This window comes from Crotalus tigris, unplaced genomic scaffold, assembly GCF_016545835.1.
Source record: "Crotalus tigris isolate CLP2741 ecotype Arizona unplaced genomic scaffold, ASM1654583v1 scf7180000018925.3142382, whole genome shotgun sequence".
Taxonomy (NCBI): Eukaryota; Metazoa; Chordata; class Lepidosauria; order Squamata; family Viperidae; genus Crotalus; species Crotalus tigris.
In genome coordinates this window covers 487,300-506,663 of record NW_024097278.1, presented here as the reverse complement: position 1 = coordinate 506,663, position 19,364 = coordinate 487,300, and the positions used below count along the sequence as shown (strand labels likewise).

Here is a 19,364-nt window from a genome sequence, read left to right as displayed (position 1 = left end):
GATGGCTTTGGGGCAATCACCTGGAGAGGGAGAGTTCTAGTTCCACCTTAGACATAAAAACTGTCTGGGTGACTTTGGGCCAATCACCGGGAGAGAGTGAGTTTTAGTCCTGCCATAGCCATGAAAGCCAGCTGGGTGATCTTGGGCCAGTCATATTCTTTTAGCCTAACCCACCTCATAGGGATGCTGTTATAGGGAAATTAGAGGAAGATGTTTGGGATATAATCACCACCTGAAGTTGTTTATAAAACAGTAACAAAGATGGGATGTAAATGGAATAATATACAATACGGAATATAGTTTGCCATTACTGTTTCAGGATGTTTTGGTTTTTTTAAAAAAAATTCTCAGTCTAGTTTCCAGATTTAGGGTTTCCTGGTGAACTTCATCCAGGTACAGTCAGGCTCCACTCTGCTTAACATCTGCCTTCCACCACTGCAGTAAATGCTACTTCTGAGTTGACGCGAGTTGGATACAACTGTAAAAAGACACCCACGAGGATTATTTGACATTACCTGCTGTATTGAAAGGGCCTTGTAAGGTTTCCGTCAAAACCTGAATTTCTGGCACCGCGTCCATCACAGCCTGGCCAGCAAAGAGCGGATTGATTTTGGCAGCTTTGTGCCCATGTTCATGATAGGCAGTCACTAAGCGAGCTAGTCCGTGGTCGGCTGCAAATTAAGAGAAGAATTTTAGCTCGTTTCCAAAACGTAACAGACGATGAGAAAACACAGGAGGAATCCAAATTTCTTTGATTAAGTCTGGTGCAGGTAAAAAATTTGGAGGTAGTCCTTGACTTATGAGCACAACTGAACCCCAATTTTTTCTTGCTGAGTGAGACAAGTTGTCATGGGAGTTTTGCTCCATTTTACGACCTTTTTTGCTACAGTTAAGTGAATCACTGCAGTTATAAGTTGTTAAGTGAATCTGGCTTTCCCATTGACTTTACTTGTCAGCAAAAGGGAATCACGTGATGTGGGACACTGCAACCATCACAAATACAAGTCTTTTAGAATGGGGAAAGGTAAAAGTGAAAATTTGCATGAAAACACCTGGATGGCTTTCAACAATGGAAGCGTTTGTTCACCTGTCCCTAATTAACTATGAGCAAATTGTGACTTATATTTTGAATATTGAAGGAAAAGTAAAATCTAGACAAGAACTAGAAGAACAGGGCATTGATCTATCATGGTGGCCACACTTGCAACTGAAATGAGATAGGAAAAAAGATGCGAAAACATCTGGATTCTATAAAGAACAGACAGAATTTGACCAGATACTCTTGGCATCAGATGAAAAATTGATTGAGAAACTGTATAAGTACATGCTAAGTTTAAAGATGGAAGAGGAACAAGTTAAAGAAACAATGATAACATGGGCAAAAAACTTTGGACATAACATAAGAGCTAGAAAACTGGCAAAGACTTTGGGAAAGAAATTCTAAAATAACAAAGGCATTGCCTTACAAAGAAAACCTATATAAAATGTTTTACAGATGGCACTTACCACCTGTGAGGTTAGCAAAAATGTTTAAAAATATGTCTAGCAATTGTTGGAAATGTAGACAAAAACCAGGCACATATTATCATCTTAGGTGGACATGCCCTAAGGCTAAAGGATTTTGGTCAAGAATACATGTATAGTTACAGAAGATGACTAAAAAACAAGTAGATTTTAAGCCAGAATTATTTCTGTTAGGTATAGTTGCAGGAAATTATGAGAAAGAATGTGTATATTTAATGTTACATGTACTAACGGCAACGAGAATTTTATTTGTTCAACATTGGAAAGACAAAGAATTACCAGCAGAGGAAAACATAATCAAGAAAATTTTAGAGTGGAGAAATGGACAGACTGACACTGAAAATGAAAGAGAAAGAAGATTCAGAATATTTTAGAACACGGGATACATTTTATCAATGGCTAGAAAAATGCTATAGAGAGAAAGGAGTTTAACATGTATTAGTAAGCTAAATAATGGAACCTAGACACAGGGCCCTTTGCTGACCCAACTGTATTTTCAAGAGAATATTTCCATCTGAATATTTGTTTGTAGCATTTAAAACTCATCTCAACCAGCTGCTTAATTTTAGGAGCCCCATCTCAGCTTTTTTTCAATCCAAAATTCTTCCCTGTCCTTTCTTGAACTTTGCTGGACAACTATAATTTAGCATAAGATAAACTGTAAGTGGACTTTTGATAAAGTTTGTTTGATTTCCATGTATCAGCAATCTCTACTAGGATATGACGTCTCAAATATGTTAGTGATCTTGTTGCTCCTTATGACTGCAAGACTCGGTTTGGATTGGATTAATAACCCAGTTTGGGGACATTTCTAGGAATTGTGGCATCCAGAGCAGGAAGGGGACCAGGAAGGTGAAACAAGATTTATTTAGAAGAAAACTGGATTTATCCCTGTCCTGTAACAAGATTTAGCAGCAAGGTAGAAAAAAAGCTTTTTCCATCATGGCAAAAATTGTGGGATAACTGCCAGGGGGCTGTCCATGCCAAAGGCACAAAAATCTCACACAGGCTTACTCAAGATTCAGGAAACCCATATTTTCACCTTCATACTTGTTTTAAGAGGGGCAGAAGGAGCCCCAGGAGAAAAGCTGGATTCAGCAGGAGGGAAGCAACAAGATCACTGATCTGCCAGGAAGGTGGTGATCAAGTCACTTTCTTTGGCATGCATTGGAAGGTAAACTTTATAGAGGCTGGGTAATAACAATAACAATCTAGCTTGCAAGTGAGCAGGGGCAAAACACATGTGGGATCATATGTGGGATTCCAAGCTATTTTAACTGGAAAGCCAACTAACAACTCAAGCCATTCTCCTCCCCTTCCTTCCTTCCTTCCTTCCTCTCCTTCCTTCCCTCCCTCCCTCATCTCCTTCTTTCCTTCCCTCCCTCATCTTCTTCCTCCCTTTCTTCCCTCATCTCCTTCCTTCATCTCCTTCCTTCCCTCCCTCCCTCATCTCCTTTCCTTCATCTCCTTCCTTCGTTCCTCATCTCCTTCGTTCCTCATCTCCTTACTTCCTTCCTTCATCTTCTTTCCTTTCCTCCCTCATCTTCTTCCTTCCTTGCTTCCTTGCTTCCTTCCTTCCTTCCTTCCTTCCTTCCTTCCTTCCTTCCTCCTTCCTTCCTTCCTTCCTTCCTTCCTTCCTCACCACTCGTGTGCTTGTAGGCGAGCCCCACATCCGCCAGCCCACCCACCCCCAGCCCGCTTCTCCGGGACGCCCCCCCACCTGCTCGCTGGCAGGTCTCCGCTCGCTCCGCGCCCCGGCCGGGTTCCTCCGCCCGGCGGCTGGGCTTGTAGCCGTAGACGCCGCGCTCGGTGTGGTAGCCCCGGGGCCAGCGGGCCAGCAGCGGCCTCCAGCCGCCCGCAGCAGCCCCGCCGCGGAGGCCGGCCAAGCAGCGCGCAGCAGCCATCGCCTCCATCCGCTCGGCTGGTCCCGGGCCAAGAGCGGCGGGGCTCCGCCTCCCCCGACAACGCCCCCGGTGCTGATTGGGGGAGCCGGAGAGGAGGGGGGGAGAGGACACGCCCACGGGGGGGCAGCGGCTCTGGATGTTACAGGTGGGTGGGCAGCCCCGGTGGACGGAGCCGTCTCTTCTCTGCTGTTGAGAATTGCAAACCGTGCAAAGGCAACGTTTGTTGCACGATAAAGTTTGGAAACAATTTGGATCAACCAGCTTTATCCCACAAGAAATGTGGCCTTTTGCGTGCAGGTACCCCTTGACCACAAAGGAGCTCAATATTTCTGTTGCTAAGCAAGACAGTTGTTAAATGAACCCCTAATCCTAATTTTAAGAATAGAATAGAAATTGGAAAATAGACTAGACTACACTACACTAGACTAGACTAGACTAGACTAGACTAGACTAGAATAGAATAGAATAGAATAGAATAGAATAGATATTGGAAAATAGACTAGACTAGAATAGAATAGATATTGGAGAATAGAATAGAATAGAATAGAATAGAATAGAATAGAATAGAATAGAATAGAATAGAATAGATATTGGAAAATAGACTAGACTAGACTAGAATAGAACAGACTAGAATAGAATAGATATTGGAGAATAGAATAGAATAGAATAGAATAGAATAGAATAGAATAGAATAGAATAGAATAGAATAGAATAGAATAGAATAGAATAGATATTGGAAAATAGACTAGACTAGAATAGAATAGAATAGAATAGAATAGAATAGAAAGTGGAAAATAGACTAGTCTAGACTAGAATATACTAGAATAGATATTGGAGAATAGAATAGAATAGAATAGATATTGGAAAATAGACTAGACTAGAATAGATATTGGAGAATAGAATAGAATAGATATTGGAGACTAGACTAGACTAGAATAGACTAGACTAGAATAGAATTGAATAGAATAGAATAGATATGGGAAAATAGAACAGAACAGAACAACTTCATTGTCACTTTATGTGTACCCTAATCAGCACACTTTAAAATGAGATTTCATTGTATACAGCTCTCAAAGGGTAACCACCTCCAATATACACTGCATGAATATAACAAAAATAAATAAATCATGCATATACCCACATACACACATATGTGGCCCAGAGAAACAACACAGTCTAGGTTAGATGTATAAATATACATGGCAAAAAAAACAAACGAATCTTGCAAGTTCACCAGACGGATGGCCTAGGGAACAAAGCTGTTACAGAATCTGGTAGTCCTGCTAGAAATACTTGGAAACCTCCTCCCACAATGGTATCTCACAACTTGCATCCAGCTCAGCTGGGAAAGGGGGGAGGATATGTATCAAAGACACCCCTTGGCTGGGGATCAACTTCAAGAATCTAGATCGGGGTAGGCAACCTTGGCTCTTTTATGACTCGTGGACTTCAACTCCCAGAATTCCTGAGCCAGCCACGCTGAGGGGAAAGGGAGAGGTTTCCAAGCTGAGCCATGCTGGCTCAGGAATTCTGGGAGTTGAAGTCCAGGAGTCATAAAAGAGCCAAGTGGCCTACCCGTGGTCTAGATTTTCTTGCTCCAAGCAACACCTTTGTAGTTATGATATCATACAGGTATTCCTCAACTTACAATAGTTCATTTACTGACGGTTTAAAGTTGCAAGGGCACTGGAAAAAGGAGGACTTATGACCGTTTTTCACACTTAATGGCTTTTGTAGCATCCCTGTGATCACGTGATCAAAATTCAGATGCTTGGCAACTGACTCATACTTATGACCATTGCTGTGTCCTGGGTCACATGATCAACAAATCCTATTGTGTTTCAGTATGAAGTATGATCTTAATCCAGAATTTGCATCAATGGATATGTTTAATGTCATGTTCATGCAAAGTTGATCAGGGGACTGGAGGCTAAAACATATAAGGAATGGTTGCTGGAATTGGGTATGTCTAGTCCAGGGGTAGGCAACCTTGGCTCTTTTATGACTCGTGGACTTCAACTCCCAGAATTCCTGAGCTAGCCATGCTGGTAGGCAACCTTGGCTCTTTTATGACTCGTGGACTTCAACTCCCAGAATTCCTGAGCTAGCCATGCTGGCTCAGGAATTCTGGGAGTTGAAGTCCATGAGTCATAAAAGAGCCAAAGTTGCTTACCCCTGGACTAGTCTAATGAAGAAAAGGACGAGGGGTGACATGATAGCAGTCTTCCAATATCTCAGGGGCTGCCACAAAGAAGAGGGAGTCATGCTATTCTCCAAAGCATCTGAAGGCAGGACAAGAAGCAACGGATGGAAACTAACCAAAGAGAGAAGCAATCTAGAACTAAGGAGAAATTTCCTGACAGTTAGAACAATTAATCAGTGGAACGACCTGCCTCCAGAAGTTGTGAATGCTCCAATATTTGAAGTTTTTAAGAAGAGACTGGACAGCCATTTGTCTGAAATGGTATAGGGTTTCCTGCCTGAGCAGGGGTTGGACTAGTTGACCTGCAAGATCCCTTCCAACTTTATTATTATTATTATTATTATTATTATTATTACTACTACTACTACTACTACTACTACTACTACTACTACTACTACTACTACTATGTTATGTCATAGTTTGTTTAACTGATCTGTCAAAAGAGTTAAGATGCCAAACCTTTATAACTTAAGAGCGCTGTGTGGATGAGGCTTGTAGTTTTACGTATTTACCATTAAATCAAGATTCAGGCATGAGCTTAAATGGACTCCAGAAAATAGTAGAGGACAGGAAGACCTGGAGGAACGTTGTCCATGGGGTTGCGATGGGTAGGACAAGACTTTGCAACTAACAACAACAACAAGATTCAGGTGGTGACTTTACCACAGTAGCCAAATTAAGACTGTAGATTGAGCCTCAGAAAAACCAAACCAGGCTTAACAGAGCACAGTTAATTAAAAAAAACAAAACACCTTTCATTATTTTCTTCATGCCCCAAATTAATACATGCTTTAGTTTGCATTTGTGATAGGATTACTATAGAGCAAGGATTGCAAATGACAGTGAGACCACTGCTTTGCTCCTCAAATTGAACACTATAAACAGCTGAGCCCCCTAACTGACAAAATATTTCATTTAATTAAGAGTTTTAAGGCAATGCTCCCAGGGGGTTTTGCACATCAGGTTTTCCAGTTTCTGGAAAAAATACTCCAGCCCCAAACAGTTAAATATCTCTCAAGCTCTGAAATCTGGTTTTGGTTCCAGATGTGGGTGTATTATTGTTTGTCTATGGGCTCACACTTGTTTTTGTTCTTTGCAAGATTATTGCAGTGTAGGTTGTGCATTTGGGTGTTTTTTAAACCTTCTATTTTCTAGTTTTGTACACCATCCAGAATCCATTGGGATTGGGTGGTTTTTAAATTCAAGTAAATAAAATAAACATTAGAAGTAGAGACCTGTCAAAAAAGTAGACTATATCAGAATTACAAGCCAGTTGCCCTCCGAGACAAGTAAGTGTTTATGTTGTAACTACAACAATACTATATCTTACCCTTAATAACATCAACATTTCTCATTTCTTTTTTCATTGTTTACATTACAGATGTACCAGCCACATGTTTCAAAGGTTTTCTTTCAGCAATAAAAAAATATATGCTTAAGCACAATTCCAATTGGGTTTCATTAAAACCAAGATAGGGAAGAAACTACAATATATATTGCCTGGTCCTTATCCAGAAGTAGTCGATTTCTCTAAGTCTATTGAAATCTCTGAAGATATAAACTTTGGTTTGCAACCAGTCAGCTCATTCATTCGTTGATTGGCATAAATGGTTTTGGAACAGTGCAAAGAACTAATTGGGAAAATCTAATAAAATTATTAGATAGATATTTAGATAGATAAACTTTTAAACGCCAGTTTAATGTTAGTTAAGTGTTAATGTTAGTTAAATACTAAATATGCATGTTGTTTGAATCTCTAATTAGGGTTGGGGGTAAATTTTGTTTTAAAGATTGCTTTCACAGGCATAATTAAGCATTAAGGGTGAATATTTTGCATTCCTTTCTCCCTCTCTGCAAGAATTGAGCAGGGATTCAATTCCAACAACTTTTTTCCCCCTTTCTAATATTATTCCCAGACGGGCAGCAAATTCGAAAGAAATGGCTTTCAAAAGCTGCAGCTTGGAGACTGCGCTCCGCCCACTTCCAGAAGAAAGCCACACCCCCTCGGCCACTTCCGCCTCCCCTGGTAACCAAAGCACGGGGTTGCCCAGCTCTCTCTCCGCCTTCAGGACCCGGGAGAGCGAGGGCTGTCTACGACACTGCCTGACGGCTTGAGGCCTCGGTCCCGCCCGTCCGCCACGCGGGAGGCTCCGGTTCCTTCTAGCCGAGTGCTGCACGCTACTCTTTCCTGATCTCTTTCCCTCTGGAGGGAGAAGGCTCGAGGCGGGGGCTGGAGCAGGCGGGATAGGATCAGGCATCCCGCGGGGCAGCCTGGGGGGCGGGGTCCTCGCCCTGGCAGAAAGTGAGGGGGGAGAGAAGAGCCTGACGGAGGCTGGAGCTGCAGAAGCTGGAACCGATGTTTACGGCGGGCCGAGGTAACCGCCCCCTCGGCGTCCTCCGCGTCTTGGCCCCGGTCGGGAGCGCGGCTTGAGGGGAGAGGCTGGGCCGCGGGGGGAGACGGGCCTGGGGAGCAGGCGGTGGGCGGGAGGGCCCGTTTGCCCCCCCTCCCCCGCTTCCTCCGCCGACGCTCCGGGGGTGGCCTACCTCGCGGGGGTGTTGTGGCGGGGAGGGCGCTGAGAGCCGCTTCAGGCGACGCGAGGGGAAGGCGGTGGCTGGGCGGGGGCCGTCCTGGGGAGGGGTCACTGGAGCCGCGGGGCCCTGTGGGGGAGTGGGGGGCTCAGGCTGGGGGGGGGGGCTCGGTTGGGGCTGGGCCGTTCGCGAGCTTTGGAAGGGGCTGTGGGAGGGGGGAGAGCCGGGTTTGGTGGGGGAAAGAGGGGCGTTGGTTTGGGGGAGGGGGCGAGAAGGAAGGGAGGCCTCCAGGTCTCGGGGGTCTGAGCCGGGGCTAAAAACTGAGCTGGGGAAGCCGGAGGTTCTGCTGGGCTGGTTGTCTGTGTCTGTCTGTCTATTATTTATATCTAGTCTACCTCTCTATCATCTATCTCGTCTATCTCTTATATCTCTATCTATCTATCTATCTATCTATCTATCTATCTATCTATCTATCTATCTATCCATATAACTGCATATCTATCTATATCTCCATATAACTGTCTATAATCTATATCTATCTCCATATAACTGTCTATATCCATCCATCTACCTATCTACCTAACTACCTATATCTATCTCCATATAACTCTCTCTCTCTCTCTCTATCCATATAACTGTGCATATCTATCTATTTATATCTCCATATAATTGTCTATTATCTATCTATATCTATCTCCATATAACTGTCTATATCCATCCATCTACCTACCTACCTATCTATCCATATAACTCTGTCCGTCTATCTATCTATCTATCTATCTATCTATCTATCTATCTATCTATCTATCTATCTATCTATTATCTATCTATCTATTATCTATCTATCTATCTCCATATCTGTGCATATCTATCTATATCTATCTCCATATACCTGTCTATATCCATCTACCTACCTACCTACCTGCCTATATCCATCTACCTACCTACCTACCTACCTATCCATATAACTCTGTCTATATCTATCTATCTATCTATCTATCTATCTATCTATCTATCTATCTATCTATCTATCTATACCTCTCTTGTCTATCATGTTTGTCTCTCTCCCTATTTCGTCTATCATATCTGTCTACCTCAATCTATCTGTCTATCATCTATCTCTCCATTTCTCCCTCTCTCCATCAATCTCCATCAATCCATCTATTCATCTATCCACCTATCTCTATCACCTATCATCTATATCTATATCTAGTCTATCATCCATCCATCCACCCATTGTCTATCATCTTATGCATCATCTTATTATGTATCTATTGTGTATCTATCATCTATCTCATCTATCTAGTGTCTGTCTATCATCTATTTATCTCATCTGTATTATCTATCATCTGTAATTCTATCTCTATTCTGTATCTGTATGTCTGTTTATCATCTATCTATCTGCCCATCTTATCACCAACTCTTTAGTTTGTTTAGTTTGTCCCATCTTCCTGCAATCTATACTTGTTGAAGCCTTAGTGCCCCCCTCAGTTTGTGAGTTTTATGCATTCAGACTTTCTGGTGGCAGGTTTGTAAGTTTTTATTAAAATACTAATGGTTTGGTGTACATTGTTTCCCTTTCTGATGCACCTGAGCATCCTTTCACTGCCATCATTTGATGATGTATATGTATCAATATGTCTATATGGATGGATAGATAGATATAGAGAGATACATGAAGGTCAGGTAGAACCTGCTCTCCTCTATATAGTTACAAATAAGAGAATTTTAGCTCCCAAACCAAACTTCAGACCCATACAAAAGGTAGAGCTCTACATTCAGGACAGCTTTTAACTTCTGCCCTTTTAATTCTCTCTCTATAGGGGTCTTCAAACTTGGCCCTTTATGACTTGTGGACTTCAACTCCTAGAATTCCTCAGCCAGGCATGCTGGCTGAGGAATTCTGGGAGTTGGTCCACAAGTCATAAAAGGGCCAGGTTTGAAGACCCCCTGCTATAGCTGTTTTAGAAGGGAGATATAAGAAAAATTCGTTTTGAAACGTGTTAGTGTTCCTTCCATAAGTGTGATTGCAGCCATGGTTCATATTCCTTTTTATTGTCAGTTTTGTAGGGATTCTTACCAACTGGTTTCCCCCTTTTTAGCTAAGTTTCCAGGAATATTTCGGTAATTTCTATTTACATTGTCTGATACTTTTATCAAAAATATCTCTTTAAATGTAGCAACATGTCGTGACATTTTACATATATATGAACACCACCCGCAAATGGCCAATAACAGTAATTGATACCGTTGGGTGCTAATTTTACTTATTAAAAAGTGTTAATCAGAGAGAGATGGGCGGTTAAGACATATGAAATATAAATAAATATGCTGGTCTATGACTAATAAAGATTTGTTGTTTTTGCAAACACTTGAAAGCATCGGATTTGTTCAGGGTGCTCTGAAGCACAGTCAATTCCTTTTTGCTTTCTCTGTGGCTTGGGGGCTGCACCAGGCTTTCCTTAATGCAAATTGTCATATTCCTTCAGTCTTGGCAGTGGCAATTATGTGCATAAGAGAGTAGGTGAGTGTCTAATTTCAGTATCTTTCTGAGATCACTCAGAAGTGTCACAAACTCCTGTTCAGCCTTCATAACCTCCATCTAAAGGAAGTGTGTTTCAGATCTGTGTAAGATTGCTATAGTTACCAGTTTAATTATCTCATAGGCTTGTTATAAATTCATGAGAGAATGGAAGAAGATTCAGCCCATGCATTTAAGAGGAGAGTTCCTTTATATATGTATGTATGTATGTATGTATATAGGTTGCTAACAAAGAATAAAGTGGGAAATGGGATAGCTATTTCAAGTTTCCTAACTCTCTTCAGCCAGACTTACTCTTCTGAGATTCGAACCTGGGCTATATGCATGTTAGGCATAAAAATATATAAATAAAAAGAGCTAGTTTGGTCTAGTGGCTAAGGCAGTGGTGGCGAACCTATGGCACGCGTGCCAGAGGCAGCATTCAGAGCCCTCTCTGTGGGCATGCGCGCCATGCCCCGAAGATGGCAACCATCCCTCTCCAACCATTTGCCCACTAACTCGCCGAGGTCCCACGTGGCTGGATGCATCCCAGCACGGCTGGTTTCCCTCCCCCCCCATCCCTCCTGGCCTCGCATGCTCTCCTTTCCCCGGGCACGACCCACTGCATCGCCTCCTCAGCTGTCGTCTGCCTATCCAGCTCAGAAACCTCTGAATTGCTGGCAGCGGGCTGGGGAGCCCCAGAGTGTGCCAGTCGAGCGGCCGTCAGCCTGTGACTGCTGATGGGCACTTTCAGCCCCCATGTGCTTGCTGGCCTCTGTGTATGGGGGCCGATGGTGTCAGGCAGCAGCCGCCCCGGCCCCTGCCTCACCTTGCCCTGCACCCCTGCCCTGCCTCGCCTCACCCTGCAGGACGAGCCTCCTGCCCACTGCCCCACCTGCCGGAGACCCCCTGGATCTCCCCCAACCCTGCCCGGCCCCCACAGGTGTCCCTCCCCACGAGCAACATTGAGGTGACCACACCCACCTTGGCCATACCCACCTAGTCTGCCAGGACCACCACAGCCACGCCCACCCGGCACCCAGCAATAAATAAGTGGTCTATGGCTTATTATGACTAGTGGGTTTTGGTTTGCAGTTTGGGCATTCGGTCTCTAAAAGGTTCGCCATCACTGGGCTAAGGCATCAAACTAAAAGGCAAGAGATCGTGAGTTCAAATACCGTCTTAGCCATGAAAGCCAACTGGATGACTTTGGGCCAGTCCCTCTCTCTCAGCTAACTCGCTTCACAGGGGGATGGCCGTGGAGAAAATGGGAGGAGGAATGTTGACATGCTTTGCTGCCTTATTTGTAAAAATAATGACAGGATGCAATAAATAAATCTAGTATAGGCCCCAGTACTGCAGTCAGAAAATACTTGGCCAGTTGGTCAAACGATACAATTTGAGAATTTCTGCTTTAAAAACTAAAGCAAAGGCATTTGATTATGCACACAGCAGAGTGAAACTAGTTTTCACAATCAGTCACTATTGCTGTTATATGGCTATAAATCTGTTAGTTCTTTTATAGGTGGACCACAGAAAGTAACTTGGCTTTTAAAAGCAATAGTAGGCATAGTCTTCTTGCTTAGTAAGCAGCAACGGCAAGATTTCACATTTCAATGGGGCTCTTAGGGCAGGGTGTGTCTACTCCTAACTGAAGTAGTCTATTTCTGCAGCTTTGAAGAACTACAAACATCTTGTCATATGACACAGTAATACAGTTTAAAATATAGGGTTCCATTTGCACTAACAGATGTGGCTTTGTTCAATGTGCCTAACAATCAGTAAGGTAGTAATTGAGCAATAATAGCTTGATGCTGTCCTCATTGTATGTACTTTACTTTGTGTCTTTGGAGATGCAAAGACTTTGAAAGAAGGATAACAAATGTTCTTTCAAGTCAGACTTTGAAAAAAGGATGACAAATGTTCTTACAGGTAATAAATACAGTACTCACTTTTTTACCTTGACTTGGTGATGCATAATGAGATAAAAGACGAAATGCAAAGCACACTCAAATCGATTTCTGTAACAAACGAAACTTAAAAACCCATGCAGAATATAAGGTGAATTTAGATTCCTATGTCTAGAAGTTCTGATAAAATGTCACTTGAAAATTAGGAAATTCCTCTAAAGGTATTCTAAGATGCTTTCAATATTAATCCCTGACTAGTCTCATGAAAGACCACCATAAAATATTTGTTTTTCTTCTCCCTGTTGTGGTATTGGGAAGACATCCTGATAATCCCATGGCCATAAATCAGAACATTGAAAGTATTAGTTAATAGATTACTTAAAAGTTTCATTTTTAAGTACATGGTATGAAAGAGAAGACTATCTTGCTATCTGCCTTCCATTCATCTTTGCTACATCTTCTTTATCCATCAGATAGTCTTGGCTGGTTCTAATCATTAGAATAATTTGTAATAGAACATGAGATCTTTAGTTCCCTCTAGTGTCCAGTTTTTAAAATCTTATTTTTATGCTTTGTTTTTTAAATCAAAACAAAAGCATTTTTCCACAGTAAGGCTACTTTGCAATTAATTCCAAAATCTTATTTTAAATTTATCTAGACTGCTAGCCCATTTTGTAGCTTTCTAAAAGAAAAGTTTTAATCAGTAGATATACATGTACATACACACACAGACACACACACACGTTTTCTGAGGTTTTCGCGGGTGTTTGTATGTAGGTCTTTGGTTATTCGGTTTTCTCCTGCGTAAAATTGGAAGTGTCTTGGCGACGTTTCGACGAAGTCCCATTCGTCATCTTCAGGCTGGTGTTTTCAGTTTCGTGCTCCTTGAAGCACAAAGCTGAAAACACCAGCCTGAAGATGATGAATGGGACTTCGTCGAAACGTCGCCAAGACACTTCCAATTTTACGCAGGAGAAAACCTGAATAACCAAAGACCTATATACATACATACATACATACATACAATCGTAAGCTTCTAGTTCAAATTCTCTTTCATTTAAGGATTAAACATAGACCCATCAGGTGTTTTTGAGTAACCTGGTTCCATGCCATATCAGACTTTAAAGGCGACAACCAGAATCTTGAATTGCAGAAAGCCTACTGGGAACCAGTGCAGCTCACACAGTAGGGATGTTTGTTTCATGAGGCTGCAGTGATATACCTACAAAAAACCCCGGTGCTGCCATCTGAACTAGCTGTGGCTATGGAACGCCCATGTAGAGCTTGTTTCAGGAGACCGTTTGCCTCCAAGCAAAGGTCGTAATTGTGGTCATAAGTCAAGGACTATCTAAATTTGCAACACTCCTACTTTCATGTTAATAAAACTTATGAATGAGGTGGGGAAATATTTTACTTTTCCCATAAGCAGATACCAGCAGCCAAATGCACAGGGTGTTCCTTAAAGAGCGTGTCCTAAAACGAGTAGCCTTGAATGACTTTAGTCTTGGGTCTATGGAGATTCTCAGTTATCCAGATCATAGTCATCCCAAAGGTGCTTTTTCATGGGGCAACTGGACTTTCTTGCTTTTCTTTGAAGACGTTTCGCTTCTCATCCAAGCTTCCTGGACGAGAAGCAAAACATCTTCAAAGAAGAGCCAAAGAAGTTTTTTGGACGAGAAGCAAAACATCTTCGAAGAAGAGCCGAAGAAGCTTCTTGGACTTGAAGCGAAACGTCTTCGAAGAAGAGCTGAAGAAGCTTCTTGGACGTGAAGCAAAACGTCTTCGAAGGAGAGCTGAAGAAGCTTCTTGGACAAGAAGCGAAACGTCTTCGAAGAAGAGCTGAAGAAGTTTCTTGGACTTGAAGCGAAATGTCTTCGAAGAAGAGCCGAAGAAGCTTCTTGGACGAGAAGCGAAACGTCTTTGAAGGAGAGCCAAAGAAGCTTCTTGGACGGGAAGCGAAACGTCTTCGGAGAAGAGCCGAAGAAGCTTCTTGGGTGAGAAGTGAAATGTCTTTGAAGAAGAGCCAAAGAAGATCCTTGGACAAGAAGCGAAACGTCTTCGAAGAAGAGCTGAAGAAGCTTTTTGGACGAGAAGTGAAACATCTTTGAAGAAGAGCCGAAGAAGCTTCTTGGGTGAGAAGTGAAATGTCTTTGAAGAAGAGCCAAAGAAGATCCTTGGACAAGAAGCGAAACGTCTTCGAAGAAGAGCTGAAGAAGCTTTTTGGACGAGAAGTGAAACATCTTTGAAGAAGAGCTGAAGAAGCTTCTTGGGTGAGAAGTGAAACGTCTTTGAAGGAGAGCCAAAGAAGATCCTTGGACATGAAGCGAAATGTCTTTGAAGAAGAGCCGAAAAAGATCCTTGGACGAGAAGCAAAACGTCTTTGAAGAAGAGCCGAAGAAGCTTCTTGGACGAGAAGCAAAACGTCTTTGAAGAAGAGCTGAAGAAGCTTCTTGGACGAGAAGCAAAACATTTTCGAAGAAGAGCCGAAGAAGCTTCTTGAACGTGAAGCGAAACCTCTTTGAAGAAGAGCCGAAGAAGCTTCTTGAACGGGAAGCAAAACGCCTTCGAAGAAGAGCCAAAGAAACTTCTTGGACGAGAAGCGAAACGTCTTCAAAGGAAAACAAGACAGTCCAGTTCCCTCCTGAAAAAGCACCTTTGGGTTTAATCTTGGGCGTTGAATCTGAGCCTTGCAGCGTGCTCAACAGCCTCTCCATCTGGAACTGCTTAACCATCGCAGGGCCTTCTCTCCACACGTTCTGCTGGAAGGCAGCTCTACTCGGTCCCTCCTTGAGAAGCACGGCTGCCTGCCTGCCTGTGTTTCAAAGCAACCGAGCGTGCGTGTGCTGCACAGCTGCCGTGTAATAAGCCCATTATGCCTGTAGTAAAACCGGAGCCAATTTCATCTTGCCAGTTAAGCTGCCGGGTTTCAAAAAAAGAGTAACCGGAGTTCTCCTTCGGCTATTGGCTGAAAGCCAGCTGGGTGACCTTGGGCCGGTCACTTTTGTCAGCCCTGGGAAGATAGCCAGGGGCCAACAAAGCACTTCTGAAAACACCGCCAAGATAACCGGGTGGTCCTGTTCATGTAGTCGCTAGGAGTCAAGTCTGTCTTGAAGGCAAACAAAGAAATCAAAAAGCCCTTCTTTGGACAGGCAGCGTGCTATTACTGTGTCTCATGCAGTCAAATTTTGGTTTTTACAGATAGTCCTTGACTCACAGCAGTTCATTTAGTGACCGTTCAAAGTTAACGGCACTGAAAAAAAGGGACTTACAACCATTTTTCACCATTGCGGGTCCCCAGGGTCACGTGATCAAAATTCAGACGCTTGGCAACTGACTCACATTTATGACGGTTGCAGTGTTCCGGGGTCAAGTGATCCCCTTTTGCGACTTTTTGGCGGCCAGATTCACTTAACAACAGTTTTGTTCATTTAACAACTGCTGTGATTCATTTAACAGTTGTGGCCAGGAAGGTCATAAAATGGGGCCACGTTTACTGAACAACTGTCTCACTTGGCAACACAAATGTTGGGCTCAGTTACGGTCATAAGTCGAGGACTAATTGTATAGTGCAGGAAAAGTACCGTATATGCCAGCGTACAAGGCGACCCGGCGTATAAGACGACCCCCGTCTTTGTTGCCGAGTCGCATTCCTAGAACGTTGTCTTATACGCCGGAAACTACCAGTATTTCCGGCGTATAAGACGACCCCCGTCTTTGGTGCCGATTTTAACGCTTGCGGAAGTGGCCTTATACGCCGGCATATACGGTAAGTGGACATTCCCAAAACTAATGGTCCAGGTCTCTCTCTCTCTCCAATTTGTACCACAAAACCCCTCAGTGCTTTTATCTTTCCGTGTTATTATGTAACGTATTATTTGCAATATGTGGGACGTTTTATCTTTTTGTAAATTAAATTGTTGGCCTCTGAGCTGAAATGGAATTAATTCTAAATTATCTGAATGGAAAGCATCTACCTTAAAGCTTTGAGTTTTGGAATTCAAATCTTTGGAAAATGATTTAAGCAAGTGCTTATTGAGCATGTAGCTTTTACCGCTCTATTTATTAACTGTTCGGGGTTAAATAATTGATACTGTCCTTGGACTGAAATAAAATATAGCAGCTGAACATTGTGTGGCTTTTAGGAAACAATACAGCCTGCTACTGGGTTTGCTTAAGCTGTTCCCTGTGTTTGCAGACTTCACTCTTTTATTCAGGTCTGACCATATTTTTTAAATATATAGTTGGCCTCTAGATCAGAGGTCCCCAACCTTTTGGGCACCAGGGACCAGTTCTGTGGAGAGAGGTTTTTTCCGTGGACCGGAGAGTGCGTTGTTTTGTGTGCTGCCTGTATCTCACAGATGGGGCTTTGCTTGTTTGTGTGGCCCGGTTGATGGCCTGCTGTGGCCCGGTACCGGTCCACGGACCGGGGGTTGGAGACCTCTGCTCTATCTGCTTTGGCTCTCCGAGGAGTTTTTAACACACCTGCAGAGTGTCAAGGGAAAGAGGCCAATGTGTATTGAGATCGAGGATTGCCCTCCATCCCCCCCCCCAAGACTTTGGGACTACAAACAGGATTGAGTAATATCCCTGCCCTGCCTGGCTTGGGGGAACCTCCTCTATCGCCTTGATGGCTAGTAGATGCTGTATAGCGTCCTCCATGAGTCCCCTCTTTACTGGGTTTCTTGTAGCTGGGCAAGACACAAAGTGATTGTATGGAACGGATTTGAACTCCAGGGACAGGCCTTCGCTTATGGTACGCAACACCCAGGAGTCTGTGGTCGTGTTTTCCCACTGGCGAGTAAAGTGAGTGAGCCTGCCGCCAATGGGAGGATTTCCCTCCGAGTCATTTGCCTCGGCGGAAGGACCGACCCCCTCGGCCACGAAAGGAATTTTTGGGTTGTGGCTGGTACCTGGACCTGTCTCTATAACCTGCCCTGTCCAGTGAACACTCCTGTTTGGGAGCGACCGGTCGATACGGTTGTGCCGACTCTGTTGCTGTCCCTGCCCGAAAGGGGTGAACCGTCTTGTGGACCTCTTTGCCACGTGGGAGATTACCTTTTGCTTCTGTTTATTTTCAACTAAGTACGGCGTTAGTGCGTCCCCAAATAATTTGCTACCTTTGAAAGGGGCTGTGGCCGCGCGCCACTTGAGGAATTCTGGGAGTTGAAGTCCACCAGTCTTAAAGTTGCCCAGGTTGAGAACCCCTGTTATAAATCAATATATATAGGTAGCCCTCAATTTACGACCACAGTTAAGCCCAAAATTTCAGCTCCGAAGCCAGACAGTTATTGAGTTTTATCCCATTTTACGGCCGTTCTTGCCAGAGTTGTTAAATGAATCACTGCAGTTGTTAAGTTAGAGACACGGTTGTGAAGTGAATCTGGCTCTCTCGTTGACTTTGCTTGCCAGAAGATCGCAAAAGGGGATCTTTTCTGGGATGCTGCAAACGGTCACAAATATGAGTCGGTGGCCAGCTGTCTTCATTTTGATCACGCGACCACGGGAACGCTGCAACGGTCATCGGTGTGAAGATGGTCATAAGTCACTTTTTTCAGTGCCCTTGTAACTCCCAAGTTGTCATTAAACAAATTGTTGTAAGGTGAAGATGATGATGATGATGATGATGATAATAATAATAAAGTTGAAAGGGACCTTGGAGGTCATCTAGTCCAACCCTATACCATTTCAGACAAGTGGCTATCCAGTCTTCTTCTTAAAAACTTCCAGTGTTGGAGCATTCACAGTTTCAGGAGGCAGGTAGTTCCATTGGTTAATTGTTCTAACTATCAGGAAGTTCTAGGTTGCTTCTCTCCTTGATTAGTCTTCCATCCGTTGCTTCTTGTCCTGCCTACAGGCGCCTTGGAGAATAGAATAATAATAATAATGATGATGATGATGATGATGATATTGGAAGGGACCTTGGAGGTCATCTAGTCCAACCCCCTGCTCAGGCAGGAAACCCTACACCATTTCGGACAAATGGCTGTCTAGTCTCTTCTTAAAAACCTCTAGTGTTGGAGCATTCACCGCTTCTGGAGGCAGGTTGTTCCACTGGTTAATTGTTCTCACTGTCAGGAAGTTTCTCCTTAGTTCTAGGTTGCTTCTCTCCTTGATTAGTTTCCATCCATTGCTTCTTGTCCTGCCTTCAGGCACTTTGGCAAATAGCTTGACTCCCTCTTGTTTGTGGCAGCCCCTGAGATACTGGAGCACTGCTATCATGTCCCCCCTTGTCCTTCTCTTCATTGAGGACTATCTGTATTCAGTGTATTGACATGGAAAGCTATCTGACGTCGTGTCCCAAAGGAGTTTTTCAAAAAGGAACTGAACTTTCTTAGTTTTTTTTTTCTTGAAAACATTTCGATTCTCAATCAAGAAGCTTCTTCAGCTTCTCGGAAGAGTAATAATAAGAAAAAAAAAAAAACCTCAAGAAAGTCCAGTTGCCTTTTGAAAAGCACTTTTGAGACCACCATGACCTGGATCAGTGGTTCTCAATCTTTTTAATGCCGTGACCCCCAACCAGTCGTAAGTCGAGGACTACTCAACCGGTCGTAAGTTGAGGACCACTCAACTGGTGCAGCACCGTTTGCAGAATGGGACTTTTGGCGGACTCAGCAGGGCAGAGACAGCCTGGACAATTCCTATTGGCTTTTGAAAGCCAATAGAATTAGACTCTATTCAAGAGAGTCTATTCTATTGGCTTTCAAAAGCCAATAGAATAAAAGGGAGTAGCACAGCTAAGGAAAAGGGGGGAAAAATGGCGGACTGCGTTGTTT

The 19,364-nt window shown here is 43.3% G+C and overlaps 2 protein-coding genes across 4 annotated transcripts in view; one reads left to right on the top strand and one right to left on the bottom strand.

Moving 5' to 3' along the window:
• Nucleotides 1-3,461, bottom strand: part of DHTKD1 (dehydrogenase E1 and transketolase domain containing 1) — a 30,214-nt gene extending 26,753 nt beyond the window's left edge. Inside the window, exons 1-2 of the mRNA XM_039357540.1 lie at nt 3,245-3,461; nt 516-671 (exon numbers count right to left, since the gene is read on the bottom strand). Of these exons, the coding sequence (XP_039213474.1) occupies nt 516-671; nt 3,245-3,437 (349 nt within the window). The 5' untranslated portion in view covers nt 3,438-3,461. The remainder of the gene's footprint in view (nt 1-515; nt 672-3,244) is intronic.
• Nucleotides 3,462-7,914: 4,453 nt separating this feature from the next.
• The window catches only part of UPF2 (UPF2 regulator of nonsense mediated mRNA decay), a 61,365-nt gene continuing 49,915 nt past the window's right edge, over nt 7,915-19,364 (top strand). For all 3 annotated transcript variants that reach the window (XM_039357497.1, XM_039357496.1, XM_039357498.1), the window contains exon 1: nt 7,915-8,006. The gene's annotated coding sequence lies outside the window, so the exon portion shown is untranslated. The remainder of the gene's footprint in view (nt 8,007-19,364) is intronic.